Source organism: Trachypithecus francoisi, unplaced genomic scaffold (assembly GCF_009764315.1).
Source record: "Trachypithecus francoisi isolate TF-2019V2 unplaced genomic scaffold, Tfra_2.0 Lachesis_group0, whole genome shotgun sequence".
Lineage (NCBI taxonomy): Eukaryota > Metazoa > Chordata > Mammalia > Primates > Cercopithecidae > Trachypithecus > Trachypithecus francoisi.
In genome coordinates this window covers 133,553,874-133,571,021 of record NW_022681453.1, presented here as the reverse complement: position 1 = coordinate 133,571,021, position 17,148 = coordinate 133,553,874, and the positions used below count along the sequence as shown (strand labels likewise).

The following is a 17,148-nucleotide window of genomic DNA, read 5'->3' as shown; positions in this document are numbered from 1 at the left end:
TAATATTGGGCACTACCTCAGATCCATCCCACAGCAAAAGTCCATCCTGGCCACATGCTCTGCATAGCCTGAATGTTGGTATTCTCTTTGGTCTGTTTCTATTTGGTGCAAGAAGTGTTTTTCTTTTTTTTTTTTTTTTTTTTTTTTGAGACGGAGTCTCGCTCTGTCGCCCAGGCTGGAGTGCAATGGCCAGATCTCAGCTCACTGCAAGCTCCGCCTCCCGGGTTTACACCATTCTCCTGCCTCAGTCTCCCGAGTAGCTGCCCGCTACCTCGCCTGGCCAGTTTTTTTGTATTTTTTAGTAGAAACGGGGTTTCACCATGTTAGCCAGGATGGTCTCGATCTGCTGACCTCGTGATCCACCCGTCTTGGCCTCCCAAAGTGCAGGGATTACAGGCTTGAGCCACCGCGCCCGGCCAAGAAGTGTTTTTCTTAGTGAGTTGGGCTTCTGTAACAGAATACCATTAACTGTGTGGTTTAAACAACAGAAATTGATCTCTCACAGTTCTGGAGGCTGGGAAGTCCAAGATCAAGCTGCAAGCACACTTGGTTCCTAGTGAGAGTCCTCTTCCTGGTTTGCAGATGGACGCTTCCTGCTATATCCTCACGTGGAGAGATCATCTATCTCAATCTCTTCTTATAAATGAACCAATCACATTCACAAGGACTCCACCCTCATAATATGATTATATTCCTAAGGCCCCACCTCCAAATACCATCATATTGGAAATTAGGGCTTCAACATATGAATATGGGGGGAGGGGAACACAAACATTCAGTCCATAGCAGTGTTTAATCTTCTTAATCAGCAAATACATGTTGGGCTGTTATTTATTGAATACCTACTTATGGGACAAAACAATTGCATAATTATTTAATCCATTTTAGGTCTCAGGACATAACTGAAGCTCAGTGGGATTAAATGACTGGGCCAAAATCACACAGACAACACATGATAGAGCCTGGACTCAAACCTGTCTTCAAGTATCTAAGGTGCTCCAAGTCTGCAGAGGAGGGGACAAAAATGCAATGTGGTCCAGGCCTCAAGTAGTTGACAATCTATTATCTATATGTAAGAAATATCTGTAGAACAATCATGTTAATATTGGCATAATGGGCAAGCACCATGGAATGGAAGACACGAGTTTGTAAGAGTGTGGGAGGTGGCCGAGTATGGTGACTCATGCCTGTAATCCCAGCACTTTGGGAGGCCAAGACAGGCAGATCAAGAGGTCAGGAGCTCGAGACCATCCTGGCTAACATGGAGAAACCCCATCTCTACTAAAAATACAAAAAAATGAGCCGGGCATGGTGGCGGGCACCTGTAATCCCAGCTACTTGGGAGGCTGGGAGAATGGCATGAACCTGGGAGGCGGAGCTTGCAGTGAGCCGAGATTGTGCCATTGCACTCCAGTCTAGGCAACAGAGCGAGACTCTGTCTCAAAAAAAAAAAAAAAAAGAGTGTGGAAGGCAAGGAGGCCTCCCCTTCAGAACATGTGCCTCAGCTGCCCAGCACCATGCAATGCACCTGGTAGGTGATCAACAAATGTTTGATGAACAAATGAATGAACAAGATGAAATGCATGTGTGTTAGTCCTGGCAGCTCAAAAAGATTTGAAAAGACAGTGAGTAAAAGAAAGGCAACATGGGTTGGGCACTGAAACACAGAAGTAGCAAAGCAAAGACTGGAAGATGGAGACCGTTCATGGAGTTTGAACATGATCCTTTGAATAATAAGAAGAGATGAAGGTTTTTCAGCCAGGAGCAATAGGATCTGAGAGTCATGTGCAGTTTGGATTAGAAGGAAGGGAAAGAACCTGGTGGCAATGAGGCCAGTGAGGAGACTAATGCAGAATGCGGGTTTCCAGCTCCAGGACCTCAAATTGAGAGTTAGTAGCCCAAAGAGAAGGATGGACAGAGCCAACAGTAAGTAAGGGGTGGACAGAGGACACTGCCACACAGGTGATTCCTCCCTCCCCACAAACACCCAGCAGGACCCCTGCTCTTTCTCCCAACAAGCTCAGCCTCTTCCTGCCTGCCTCCACACTCAAACCTCTCCCCATCAACAGGGGCTTCTGTTAGCAGAACAGAGACATCAGCAGAGACCTTTGCCCCTTAGCACCTCTAGCGTGAGGCCAGCACCCATCTCTTTCATCTTCAGGTCTATTCATCCAGCATGTGTTAAGCACTTACTTGGATCTAGCACTAGATGCCAGGAATATTTTGCATTCATCATCTCATTTTAATCCCCTACAGCATCCTGAGGAATACTTTATAGATTAGAAAAACAAGGCCCAGGGAGGTTAATTGACCTATCCAAGACTGTGTTAGCTGGTGGATCTGGGACTAGAGCCCAAATCCTAGTATTCCAAACATAGGATTCTTTCCACACACACCCAACGCCCTCCCATACCTCCCCCTTTCTGGCCAACCCTGACCCAACCACCAGAAAAAGGCCCTCCCTGTCGTGACCTTCCTCCAACTTTGCCTTTCTGGAGAATCTGAGATGATCTTAGTGAATGTGATTAGTTCCTTTATAAGATCTTTCTGAGATGATCTCTCAATAGTAGGTGCTGTATGCAGCCCGTTGAGCTGTGATTAGTTTGGCCAGTGCAGATCTCTGGAATGTACTTTATATATGCCACGCCTGAGAATCAGGATTGATTTAAGCTGGAAAATCTTACCACTAATTGATTTATTTTATTATATACAGTGTACAGAATGAGATTCCTGAGCTCAGTGGGTAAAGTAATGCCAGATAATGTAGCAACTAGTATTTTACCTTCAAGCCTAAGAATTCAGCATTTCATTTAATAAGATCACGTAGCCAAGGTTTCCCTAAGAGGAAATGAGAAGAGGCTCACCTCCATCCAAGCTCACCTCCCTGCCTTCAGACACCCTGTCACTCCAAGGTACTTTGTCTCTGCCTTGCGTCCTTTCAAATGAGCTTATTTTTTGAATCGGGCCTTGGTTTGAATTCCAGCTTTATGGTATGCCAGCTCTCTGATATTAGGCAAGTTTCTTAGCCTCTGAGCCTGAAGGGTTTGTTGTTGTTGTTGTTGTTTACGTTGGGATAGTAGTTTTTAATGGAGTTGCCACGAGGATTGAAAGAAAAACCTTTGTTGGATGCAGAGTTTCCAACATTTTTCTCCCATTCTGTAAGCTGTCTGTTAACTCTGTTGATCATTTCTTTTGCTGTGCAGAAGCTCTTTAGTTTAATTAGATCCCATGTGTCAATTCCTGCTTTTGTCCTTTGTAAAGGTCTAGGCTGTGGAGTCTGTGCCCAGCACTGGACCTCACTGGGACCACCAGATCAAGATTCCATAGCTCTGCTGGCTCCCAGGCCTTAAAGGACATCCCCACTCTTGGCTTCTCTTAGGGCCGTGCTCATGTCAGACCCTTGCTTCAGAGCCATTGGGACATTCCCCACCATACAGCTCTGCCAGTGCACTGCCTCCCACTCTGAAGCACCTGACTCTCATGCACAGAGCTTTCAAAGCCCACCTCCCCCAACATACAGCACCTTCATTGGAGCCCTGGAGAATCCCAGAAGATAAAGCCACACAGAATGGAGGACACATTTTTCCTGCCCCACCCACCACGTAAGCAGGTTTTCAGGAACCAACAACAATGGCCATTGTGTGCAGGCCCTCACACTTTCTCTTGCCTCAGTGTAGGGCTGTAATGAATGTTCCATCTTCTGCACAGTGTGAGGACAGGCGAGGTCTCCTACCCGTCTGCCCTTGACTCAGACCATCAGGAAATCCAGCCTCCATCTTGGCTGGAAAAGTGCAAATAGACCTTAGGGATAGGATGCCTCCACCCTCAACTGGGGGAAACTGAGGCCCGGAGGAGGGAAGTGATTTTCCCAGGTCACACAAGTAGACAGAGCCAGAACAGACACAATTCCAGTCCTGCCTGCTGGGCCCACACATTGCTTCTCCCTCAGGCTCTGCAGGCCTCTCCCTGTCAGAAAGCAGTGGCTCTCCCTGCTTCTGCTTCCTGCCCCTTCCCAATGGGATTAGCCAGACTCAAAGGCCACTCAATGCCCTCTGGCCACTTGTATGCCTTGATGGGGCTTACAGAGCCCTGAGAGGAGCAGAAACCCACAAACCAGTGTGACAAGGGCATGGCACAAAGGAGCGGGGTACCCAACTGGCCTAAGAGTATCCAACCCATGCCTTAAAGATGTCTAGAACCTGCTCTGCTCCCACCTTGCTCAGCCCAGGAACAAGAGAAGGCAACCAGGATGGTTGTGGGATTGCATCACACACACACATACACACACACACACACACAGCCACAGGGAGAGGAGGGGAGTTCATTTTCAAATAAAAGGGTGAGTTTCCCCCGTTTTGGAGTAAAAAGAACAAAAGGAATAGAGATGCTTCACTTGCCAGAGGGCAAGTCACCCTAAATTCTCAAGGTCATAATATCTCTGCTCTTTACCGTCTCTCTGCCTTTCTCTTACTCAGAATCCTCCCCACCCCTCCCTTCTCCTTTTTTTCACCTGTCCTTCCCCTCCCTCCCTCTCATCTCCTTCTCTTCCTCCATAACCTTCTCTAAGTTACATTAATTACCATTTACAGAAGGCCATGCACTTACTGTGTAGCAAAGATGCAACTTCCTGAGGATATCCCTTTGTAAAGAAACATAAAATTGCAGTAAGAGCAAGTGTTTCTTGAGGGCCCTCTGTGTGCTGCTCTGAACCCATCCTAATCATACAAGGTACTTGAGGGCATCCCTTCTAAACTTCGAGACAACCCTGCCAGTGACTTATTGTATCTATTAATACATTTTCCAGATAAAAGGCAGACTCAGAAAAGTTAAGAGCCTTCTTCCAAGTGACAGGATCAGACCCAACTCTGTCCGAAGCTCATGCTGTTTCACAACCTGTCACGAGGATACATTCTCTGTGCTGGGTTCATGGAAGACCAAGGAATAAGCCCTCTGCCTCTCTCCTTATGACAGGGTCAGTTTCTCTGGGGAAAGTATTCATCATAGAGTATTCTTCAGCTTAGTTATGGTTGGGATGCCTGAAGGCCTGGTGATTTGAGAGGCCAGGCGGGAACGTGGGAATGGAGATTGACCAGTTAGAGCTTTCCTTTCTTACTCACTGGTTTGTTCCTGGGGAACCGCAGTCCCCTTCCCCTGTAGAAGATCAGGAAACAGTCTTTCAGGATTCTTTCCATATCCCCACCCCTAGGCCTTTTTCAGGCTACATTGCCTTTGAGCTGTGCTTTGAAGCTCTTTTGCCAGGAGCAGTGTTTCATCTGTGCAGACCAGTCCAACTGGGAGGTTCAGAGGAGCTGAGCAGTGCCCAGCTTTGTTGGGCTTTGAGTGCCTGAGCCACCAAGGACACATGCCCATCTCCACGGAAATTTGGAGGCAGGAGAGGAGCCCGAGGACGTGCCTGCCGCAGCATTAGCGGGCTAAGTCTGCAAAGAGGCCTGCCAGCTCCCACGCACCTGTCTAGACTGTGGGGACTGAACCTGGCCCCACTGCAAGCAAAACTGGGCTTGTGTCCTTTCTTTCTGAGGAGGGTAAGAAGATCCCACACACACTTGTCAGCTTTTTAGTAGCACAATGATAAGGGACATGGCTTTTTATAGAACACCTTCATATTCTTTATCTCTTTTGTTCTCAGAATAACCCACAAAGTAGGGTTTATGACTATCCCCGTATGGGCAGAATTGTGTCCCCCAAAAATTCACACATCAAAGAAGCCCTAACCCCCAGCACCTCAGAGTGTGACAGTATTTGGAGACAGGGCCTTAATGAGGTGATTAAGTTAAAATGAGTTTATTAGGGTGGGCCCTAATCCAGTCTGACTGGTGTCCTTATAAGAAGAGATTTGGACACACAGAGAAACACCAAGGGCCATATGTATGGAGGAACAGCCCTGTAAAGAGGCAGCCAGAGGGCAGCCAACTGCCAGCCAAAGGGAGAGGTCTCAGAGGAAACCCACCCTGCTGGCACTTTGACCTTGGACTTCCAGCCTCCAGAACTGTGAGAAAATACATTTCTGCCTTCTAAGCCCTCCAGCCTGTGGCTGCTTGTTTATGCAAGCCTGGTCAGACTAATACAGCTCCTGTTTTCAAGATGTGAAAACAGGCTCAGAGACAACAAATGACCTACCGTAAATGACACAGCAATTAAGCTATTAGTCCCATCCTCAAGAACTTAGTGTAGAGTTTCCCAGCTTTTTTCTTTACCTCTGTGACTCCAGTTTTTCTATCAGCAGCCATGTATTAAGTAGTGACAAATTCCTGTTTGCATTTCTAATAAATCAGATGCATACCCCTGCCAATCAGAGCTCAACATGAGCATTGGCTAACTAGTGTTATCCACTGAACTGACAGGATTCCAGCCCAAACAATAGCACCTAACATCTTAGTATGCCAGTGCTGCTGTAACCCAGGTAAACGAACAGGGCCCACAGGTTTTATCATATGACACAGATGCTCTAAGGTATGGGGCAGGCTTCCTTGCCACTATGGTGGTATGGTTTAGAAACTCTGCTGGCTCCATACATAGTCAGGCACCCTGCACCTCCTTTCAGGGTTGTTTGATTCCCTGAGCTGCTCCATGGCAGCCCCAAGACCCGAACCCTCGTGTGCTGATGGAAGGGGAAGTGGAGTAGGGGTGGGATTGAAGGTAGCAAAGCATCCTCTTAAGCTAAGGATATCCCACACTTCCCAAAGGCACTGTAAAAAAGAGCCCAAATCAGGACACCCAGAGATTCCCCTGCCTCTTAAATGACTGAATTTTCACTAATGCAAAAAAGCAACCAGGGGCCGGGCACGGTGGCTCACACCTGTAATCCCAGCACTTTGGGAAGCCAAGGCGGGCAGATCACTTGAAATCAGGAGTTCAAGACCAGCCTGGCCAACACGGTGAAACCCCATCTCTGTAAAAATCAGCTGGGCATGATGGTGGGTGCCTGTAATCCCAGATACTCAGGAGGCTGAGGTGGGAGAATCTCTTGAACCCGGGAGGCAGAGGTTGCGGTAAGCCGAGATCATGCCATTGCACTCCAGCCTGGGCGACAGAGCAAGACTCCATCTCGGAAAAAAAAAAAAAAAAAGAAAGAAAAGAAAAGAAAAAAGCAACTAGGATGAGAATGGACAGAAAAATTATATAATAAAGGAACGAGGCAAAAACCAGGCTGGGTAGAAATTGACTGTTATATGCAGATTACATGAGTTAATTCATGGAAAACCTGTTACCCAGTACAATCTGGGCAAGTACAGTCAGGTTTCTATATTCATGGGTTCTGCATTTGTGGCTTCAAGCAACAGCAGATCAAAGGTGTTTTTTTTTTCTAAATGGATGGTTATGCCTGTACTGAACACGTGTAGACGTTTTTTCTTTTTTTCTTGTCACTATTCTCTAAACAATACAGTATAACAACCGTTTACAGAGCATTTGCATTATATTAGGTATTATACGTAATCTAGAGATGATTTAAAGTAACAGGAGCATGTGCACTGGTTATATGCAAATACTGCACTATTTTATATCAGGGACTTGAGCATCTGTTTTGGTATTTGCAGGGGTCCTAAAACCAATCCCCCATTGATAACTGCAGGCAACTATAGTTATTATTATTATTATCGATTATTATCTCTTTTCTTCTTCTAGCCAAACTTGTCAAAGTCTTTGGCTCTAAAGGATCTATATTATTCAGTTTATTCAACAAACATATATCAAGAGCCTTCTATATGCCAAAGGCTGGTCTAGTTGCTAGAGATACAAAGATAAACAAAACAAGAACACAGTCCTGCAATGGAGTTGAGAGAGTGATATGTACAGAGCCAGTTGTTGTTGGGTGAGATCCACTATTTAAGCACAGAAGAAGGAACTACTATCATGGTGCCCGGGGCATCCCAGGAGGCTAAACAAGAGTTGTCCAAGCAGAGGGATATTTGCACACCTAGCTAAGGAACTTGAACATTGTTTTTGTTTTTTGTTTTTATTCTTTGTTTGTTTTGGCTTCCAGATGTTCCCAAAGAAAGACTGGACATGTCAGATGTGCCCCAGAGTGTTCTGCTAGCCTTTACTCATCCGTGTTAAGCTCATCTGGAGTTCTGACCTTTACAGGAAGCGTAAAACTATGAGGAACATTGAAGATTTAAGAAAATGTTTTTAGCCTTAATATTATGGCCTAGGGACTCTCGTACACAGCTCTAAGAAGGTAGATAGACTGACCATTGGGAGTTGTCAGGGTGAATGTGGAGAAAAAGGAAAGTGAAACTAATGTATTTTGAGTGCCCACTCTGTGCCAGCCACTTTCACATACAGGTCTGCCATTTAAATCTCATAACCCCATTTTGAGGTCAATATTATTATTTCAAATTTTCCATTGAAATAGCAATAGATCAAAGCAGTCATGAAATAACTTGTTGACATTCTTCTTCACTCCAACTTCTGTATATATTTTGGGCAATTTTATTGCCTAAGGCCCAAGTTCTCAAACTTAAGCATGCCTCAGAATCTTCCAGAGGGCTTGTCAGAACACAGACTGCTAGGCCCAAACTCCAGACTGTCTGATTGGGTAGGTCTGGGGTGTGCCTAAGAATTTGCATTTCTATCAAGTTCCCAGGTGATGCTGAGGCTGCTGGTCCAGGACCAGACTTTGAGAACCACTGACCAATGGGAATGATCCACCAATAACTTAGCCCAGCGGTTCCCAAACTGTGCTGCATTTTTCAATCACCTGGAAATATTTAAAAACAAAGACTGATGCCTAGCTCCTATGCTCACACATTCTGATTTAATTGGTATAGGGTGCAACCTGGCATTGTTGTTTTTAAAAGCTCATTCTAACACTCAGCAAAGTTTAGGAACCACTGGCCTAGCTTCATTTCTCCTTGACTCTAATCCCACCCTCCACCATCCATTTCAGCTACCCACCACTGGGACTACAGGTGGAATTTGTCATCAGCTAGTGCTGTTCACAGCATCTCTCCCCACCCCTGTCTTTCACTGTCTCAGAACAGCTGTTTCTAGAACTCCTTAAGTCTCTTACTCACCTTCTCCCTTTTCATTCAGTCCATCTCCTTTCCTATTCAACCTAGACCCTGTGGCACAGTAATTGCTGCAGCCATCTCCTGCCTACAGCCAATATCATCAATGCCCTTGTCTTCCTTGTTCTTTCTTTGACTGTATCTACCTGGGAGAGTTTGAGGAGGAGCATCTAAGTCAAACTGCAGGCACAGGAATTTGAAGTTCCTTTTAAACTTCTGGAAGTTGATGACACTTGACCTGAGTTTTGATAGACAAATGAAAGTGGAAGAAAGCATATGTAGAGTATATGTAAAAGCACAGAGGAGGAAACAGTAGGGTTTGCCTGGGGAATGACATGTTGTGTATGTCTGCAGCAGGCATCTAGCCCCACAAAGACAGGAAGTAAAACTGCAGAGGCAGCCCCTTGCCAGATGGGAATTGGACCTTGGGCATTAAACCAGAGAATGTGAGCATTATTTTTATAAATGTGAAGAGCAGTTGATATGTTTTTGTACATGACTTTTGTTATAACATTAATGCATACTTATGGAAAATAAGAAATACCAAAAAGCGTAAAGAAGAAAATAATAATTACCTTTCATTTAATTACCCAGAACTCACCACTGTTAAGATTTTGTTGGGATTTGTCCTTTTCTTTTATGCATATTCTTACCTAGTTGAAAGAACGCTATACAAGTAAGTTTATATCTTGCCTTCACACTTAACATTTTAACATAAACAATATTTGATGTTATTGAAACTTCGTAAATATTTTAATGTCAGCAAAAAAGTTTCATCACATAGACACCATATTACTTATTTAACTATTCCCATATAGGAAGAAATGGAGGCAGGGAGATTTCCTGTTGCAAATGATGCCACAATGTACATATTTGTATGAAGTTAGTTTCTATCAGTGATTTTCATGATCAATACCAAGAAAGAAATTAATGGATCAAGCAGCAAGGAAGTTTTATACTTAGTAAAATTGGCCAAATTGTTTCCTTCCTACCAGTTTGCGTTTTCAGTGTGAAAGTATGCACACTGCATATTCCCTTCTCCAGCACTTGGTTTTTTTTGTTTGTTTGTTTGTTTGAGACAGAGTCTCGCTCTGTTGCCCAGGCTGGAGTGCAGTGGTGTGATCTTGGCTCACTGCAATCTCTGCCTCCTGGGTTCAAGCGATTCTCCTGTCTCAGCCTCCCAAATAGCTGGGATTACAGGCACCACCACCACACCCGGCTTATTATTTTTTATTTTTATTTTTTTGCATTTTTGGTAGAGACAGGGTTTCACCATGTTGGCCAAGCTAGTCTTGAACTCCTGACCTCAGATGATCCGCCTGCCTTGGCCTCCCAAAGTGCTGGGATTACAGGTGGGAGCCACAGTGCCCAGCCAGCCCTTGGTATTATAATGGGTGCCACTGAGGATTTTTCATATGTGGATGACATAATCAGATTTGCATTTCCTGGAGGCTGAACTGAATGGGCCAGATTGGAACCCGTACTGTCGTCCTTGCTTTTCCTCCCTTGCCTCCACATTCTCCTTTTTCTATTTTCCCATTTGTTATCATCCTCTTTTCTTGGAGCGCTTATATTATGTGTTCACTACACGCAAAACACTGTACAAGGCTTTGCTACCAAGAAATAAATAAGAGCAGCACTGAAAGTCCTAGCTCTATGGATGCGACAAGCTCATGCTGGCCCAGAGACCCTCTTCCTCTAGCTCTGGCCAAAAAGAGTCTCTGGACAGTAATTCTCCTGAGGAAATAATACATCTTATATTTCACAATGAAATTGCCAAATGGGTTTATTGCTTAATTTTTTTTTTCTTCATCCTGTGACCTTCCAGCCCCACACATGATCATCCCTGTGCCTGGAATGTCCTTCTTCCTTCCTCTTTTCAACCCAAAAATTACCTTGCTGCTCATTCATCCTTCAAGACCTCCTTTAGAGCTCTGGAACACCTGCCTTCTGTACCTTGCCCCAGCAGAATCAGTCACTCAGGTTTCCTTGATCCTGCAGTCCAATTACAGTATTTTCTACACCTAACTTGGTTTCTCCCTCTTGGCTAAGAGCCCTTCAAGAATAGAACATTTTGCATCCCAACTCTTACAAGACAGTGTCTGGCACCGAGTTGTTACTCAGTAACTGTTGAATGAATGAGTGAGTGAGTGAGTGAATGAATTCCTGTTTTACTAAGGTGCATGCATACACATTCCATCTTAAATACTAGTGAGTTAAAGAGTGTAAAGACAATATGGAGATGACATGAATTGCCAACATCACACCCTGAATCATTGATGCTTAAGGTAAAACAGACACCCGGTATACCAGATGTCTCGATCTAAACATTAATTGTTCTGTGTGTCTAGACACTGATTTGCATTCTGTTCTCTTTCATTTTAACTCCAAATTTAAGTTGTACCTGAGTATCTCTGTGATAGAGGAAGTAAAGGGGATTAAGTGATACCAGAATTTCCCAAAATGCATTCCTAAAAAATGGAAGCTATGGGTTGTTCATAGGCATCACACACAAGAAAAGGGTCTTGTGGTCTTATAACTTTGGGAAACAATGTTACATAGATTTCTTTACCTCAAGACCTCTCTGTAGGCATTCTCGGAAGTAGAAGGAAAGATCAGTTAGGCAATGGTAGAGAAGTAAAAGAGCAATCAGGTCTTGCCTCAGCTGTAGTCATCCCAGCCTCTCTCTGCCAGGGAAAACTCAAAGGCAGGATGGCAAACAGTATGCCAAGATCCTAGCCCCTTTCCCTACAAATCTCCTCAGTGCCACATCTGTGTAAGCCCCTGCCCCCACCCACCCACCATGCTGATGAGATCAGCCTTCATTACTTCTCTTCTAGAGCCAGGAAGCAAGGTAATGTGTGTGGGAAGTGATAGCTGCAAGGTAATGTGTGGGAAGTGATAACAACTTTGGAGTTAAAGCCATTCAATGGGAAAATTTGTTAAAAGACCAAGACATTGTAAAGCTGAAACACTTGAGTCTATTAAGTTCCCTGCTTCTTAGAACATTTTGTTACCAGGGAATGTTTTAAGGAGGGAAAACATTGAACTATCACAGCACTATCAGATACCAAAGCCTGGTACAAAGAACAGCATTTTACAAGACATCTGTCTCTGCCACTCAAGAGACTTCTGAAAAGTTCTGCTTCTCTTTTCTCGCCCTCTCTCCTAGCCCAACATCAACCCTCAACCCCCCTCACCCCTAGACATACTCTATACCTTTCTCTCCTCCTCCTCCCTGTTTTCCTCTCCATCCTCCTTCTCTCTCTACCTTACACACACACACAGACACACACACGCACATTCATAGCCCATGTTTTCACAGACACTATTGGAATGACACAGTGAGCTAGACCATCCAACGTTATTCAACCCTCTTTGGTAAGAAGGAGGCTAATTAAGTGACTAGAGGTTTAGACATTCACTGTTTATTAGGTCCAAACTCCAGAGAGCCTGGAGCATTCTCCTAAACAAACATTACCCTTTCATGGATTCTTATTCCAAGTCCAAATGAGATGGAGTGTTTAAGGAGAAACAGTATCTTTTCACAAATGTGAAGAAAGGAGTACGAGGGGAGAATGTGATTGTCAATAGAGGTAGAGGGGAAAAGCTATGTGCCTGTCACAGAAAGACTGATGCAAGCCGTGTATCTGTTGGCAGCTAATGTCCATTAGTGATCGTCAGTAATTTAGACTAGCAATGTTAACACATTTGTGGTCAGCCCAATGGTTTGTTTAACTGTCTTCACTAGGAATACATCCGTCAAGAGACTGTTTTTTAAACAATAGTTAGCCTTCTAAACAAGAGTAATGACAAACTCAAATATCTCCTTGCCAATCTTAACACTGTTATACTATACCAGGAGGCACTTTAGAAGATAGAAGCCACCTGCTAAATAAGCAACAGCATTAACATAGACACAGTTTTCTAGTTTGTGGATATTAAGGGGATGTTAGTGATTAGCCACAACTTATAAGAAAGCTACTTTTGTCTTGGTAGGCAAAGGAATGGAAGCTTTTTAAAAATCTGCCTTTTTATTTTGCTTCTGTTTTAAGTAAATGAAAGTTGTGCTGGAAAAGCGAGTTTTGAGCCCAGCATCAAACATTAATGCTGCTATTGCTTTCACAAGAAACTGGGGAGCCACCATCCAAGCCTCAGCAATGCTGAAGAAAAGGACCTCATCTAAGTTCTGAATGAGAAGCAAATCCCACTGTGGGAGACCATTGGTCCTGAGTGACTCTGAGCCTGAGCCTCCTACTTCCTGCCCCTCCTTTTCTACTGTGGGCTCACAGACTCTGATGTTGGTGAAATGTTCTTTTCCTTGGCTTAGATTAGGCACCTGGTGTCCTGAAAGAGGTCACTGGTTTTCCTGAGGATATCCAAGGAGGTTGGCTCACCAGTGACTTACCACAGGCCAAATTTGAGGTTAATTAACCATCAGTCGTTGTCAGTAGGGCCAAATGTTATTCAGACATTCAGAGAAAAGAGACTTGGTCCAGCTTTGGGTAATGGCCCTCATCAACATTCCTTCCTATCCTAGTTCCAAACCAATATATCTTTAGCTGCACTGGGAGGTTGAAAATGATCAGAAATAGTTGGTTTGTCATTTATGTCACTCTACATTTGAGGAGGCTTCTTGATATGGTAACCTATTTATTGGATATATATGATATCTGAATCAAAATCTTTTTTCACTAAAACTGACCATCTCCTCATGAAAAGGTACATTTATTGATCTTGGGGAAACACCCTATTCAGAGTGAGTATGAAAAAGGTGTTTGGTGGGAGATGAAGGGATACAGACATTGGCCATCTGGGGACCAGACTTTCTGGCCAGAACTTGTCTGAGGAACAGAGAGATGTATATGCACTATTTTTGCTGTCTCGCTTTGCAGACCTCAGTGACCAACTCCTTGAAGTGGTGGGGCTAGAAGGAGCCATGGAGATGGGGCAGATCTACACCGGCCTGAAGAGTGCAGGCAGGAGGCTGGCCCAGTGCTCCTCTGTCACCATCAGGTATGCCTCTTTGTCACCAAACAGCCTCTGCGTCTCCCCATCTCCCTACACATTCATGCAGACAACTAAGAAGCCATCTTTAGATTTTAGGGCAGGGAGAGTGCAGCACAAAAGCTTGATGATGTTTGTAAAGAACATCTTTGTAGACCATTTACCAAACAGGATGTAATGCACCCATCTAAAACATCAACTGGAGGACCTGCCACAACCAGTTTGCTGTTCTATTAAACTGACCTGGTGAAGTTCTCTAAACAGGAGTATAAGATTAAATGGTCCAGAGACCAAAGGTCCAACTCCTTGGCATTTTTATATTTGCAAATTAAAATGTTAGATGGATAGCAGAGGGATGCCAGAGGACACACTCTGATGAAAAAACAATGTCTCTGCTCTGCTCTGCTCTTTCTCAGACAGTGACCTGAGAAATGCTATTTCCTATATGTCTTTGTATGCTAAGCCATCAACATCAGCAAAACTGGCACAATTGACAGAGAGGATGACAACTCTAGGATATGGACCACACAGGTTAGCCACTGCAGGCTCCTGGAAGAGATGACGTCTAATCGAGAGGATCCTCTGATTTCAGTTGCCTCTGATTAATCAATGAAGCTCATCACACTTTGTCTGAGATTCTTCTCCCACCTGATTATGTCAGAAGTCTTTATTCCTTTCCTTTTTCACTGAATTACTATGGACCAAATCTATTAACACGCCTTGGGGATTGCCTAGAGGAGTCCACAGGATGCTGGGTTTCCCAAAGGTATTTGACCACAGAATGCTTTTCTCCCATAGGCAAGTATTATCAGAGCACATTGGAAGAAACTCTGTCCTTGGCACTACATTGCATTCCTCAGAAAGGTCCCCACAACGGATTCCCTGAGTTCTCTTAGCTGAAGGTCTGCTCCATTGACCCCTTTTCTTCATTTCCTCTTTTTGTTTTCTGTCTTTTCTATTCTCCAAAGCTTTGCTCTCCTTTCTTTCTGAGCTGTTGTCATGATGCGGTCCCTGTTTTCCAGATTAATTCTTGAGTCCTGTCCATTCTCCAGGACTCTAATACTGAGTAGGTCCAGTCTGTTAACACATCTAAGCCATAACTTATGAAAACCACAGAGAACAGAACGTCCTGATCCTTGAGGAATCCAAAAGCCATGTATAAGGAGGAGGACTTTTTCTTCACATTCAGTAGCTCTATTTCCAGATAGAAACAGAGGGGGTGAGCCAGGAGCCCCATCCTCCTGGCCATTTCCTGAATACCATCCCCAGCCTCAAGAACAAAAATGCCACTCTTTACTCTTGTTTTTGTTAGTAGATTTATTGTTTTTATTATTAAATACCCTCAGGGTCAATCAGAGAATCATCACATCAGAAGACAGCTTTTCCCTCCCATTTTATAATTTCAAGAACAGAACAGTTGCCAAACCCAGGTGAGGGCGTCTATGTCAATGGGTGATAACTGTTCCCTGCTTACCCAGACCAGAGGCCTCCAAAAGAGCCTGCCTTTTCTTCCAAAGGCAATGTAGTATGAATTCATAACTCTTCTACAGAGGGACGTCAGAAAACTTCATCTCTCTCCTTTTAAAATCTATGGCGGGGTGTGGTGGCTCAAATCTTTAATCCCAACACTTTGGGAAGCTAAGAAAGGAAGATTGCTTGAGGCCAGGAATTCAAGACCAGTGGGGGCAACATAGCAAGACCCCCTTCTACAAAATATTTTAAAATTAACCAGGTGTGGTGATGTGCACCTGTAGTCCTAGCTATTCAGGAGGTTGAGGTAGGAGGATTGCTTGAGCCCAGGAGGTCAAGGCTGCAGTGAGCTATGATCACATGACTGTACTCCAGCCTGGGAAACAGAGTGAGACCCTGTCTCTTTTTTAAAAATCCATATGCCAAGGCCAGAAAAGCCTTGTCTCAAGCAAGAAGGCAACACTTTTACCTCTCCTCTGGGGAGAGTATTCCTGAATGACCTTCTTTCCCAGGTAAGCCAGGCCTACAATCCATGCAACCCTAGAGTGTACTTGTTCAGGAGATTTTTTTAAAAGGGTTGAGGTTGGGCCGGGTACGGTGGCTCACGCCTATAATCCCAGCACTTTGGGAGGACAAGGTGGGGCAGATCACGAGGTCAGGAAATCGAGACCATCCTGCCGAACACAGTGAAACCCCGTCTCTACTAAAAATACAAAAAAATTAGCCGGGCATGGTGGTGGGCACCTGTAGTCCCAGCTACTTGGGAGGCTGAGGCAGGAGAATGGCGTGAACCCAGGAGGCAGGGCTTGCAGTGAAGCCAAGATGGCACCACTGCACTCCAGCCTGGGCAGCAGAGCGAGACTCCATCTCAAAAACAAAACAAAACAAAAAACAGGATTGAGGTTAGAATAGATTGCAAGGCAAGACACACTCAGACCTGAGCTGTATGTTGTATAAATTGGAGACATTACCTCATTGACATGATGCAACCTCTCACTCAACATAGAGACCAGGCCAGTTCCCCTTTCAGAGTGGAGTTTTTGGCATGCACTCCGGGCCTTCTAGCTGATTGTTTGAGGAGCATCTGCTCAGTGGCGGTGCTGCCATGCTCACTAGCCACTGTGTCCCAGACTTCTGTGGATTTCACTGCTCATCCACAGCAGTATTTCTCAAACTGGGGTCTGAGGACCAAGGCAGTAGAATCCCCTGTAGTGCTTATTAAAACACAGACCCAGCCTAGCACAGTAGCTCACGCCTGTAATCCCAGCATTTTTGGGAGGCTGAGGCAGGCAGATCACCTGAGGTCGGGAGTTCGAGACCAGCTTGACCAACATGGAGAAACCCCATCTCTACTAAAAATACAAAAAATTAGCTGGGTGTGGTGGTGCATGCCTGTAATCCCAGCTACTTGGGAGGCTGAGGCAGGAGAATCGCTTGAACCCGGGAGGCGGAGGTTGCAGTGAGCCGAGATTGCGCCATTGCACTCCAGCCTGGGCAACAAGAGCAGAACTCCACCTCAAAAAAAAAAAAAAAAAAAAAAACACACACACACACACACAGAAACACAGACCACTGGGCCTGGCCCCAGACCTGCCAAGTTAGACTCCCTGAGGTGGTCTCAGAAATCTATTTTTAACAAGTT

At 44.7% G+C, this 17,148-nt stretch overlaps 1 protein-coding gene across 7 annotated transcripts in view; it reads left to right on the top strand.

Moving 5' to 3' along the window:
* The window catches only part of DGKG (diacylglycerol kinase gamma), a 217,004-nt gene that overhangs the window by 188,240 nt on the left and 11,616 nt on the right, over positions 1-17,148 (top strand). For all 7 annotated transcript variants that reach the window (XM_033211966.1, XM_033211963.1, XM_033211970.1 and 4 more), the window contains one exon: positions 13,925-14,045. In XM_033211966.1, the coding sequence (XP_033067857.1) occupies positions 13,925-14,045 (121 nt within the window). The remainder of the gene's footprint in view (positions 1-13,924; positions 14,046-17,148) is intronic.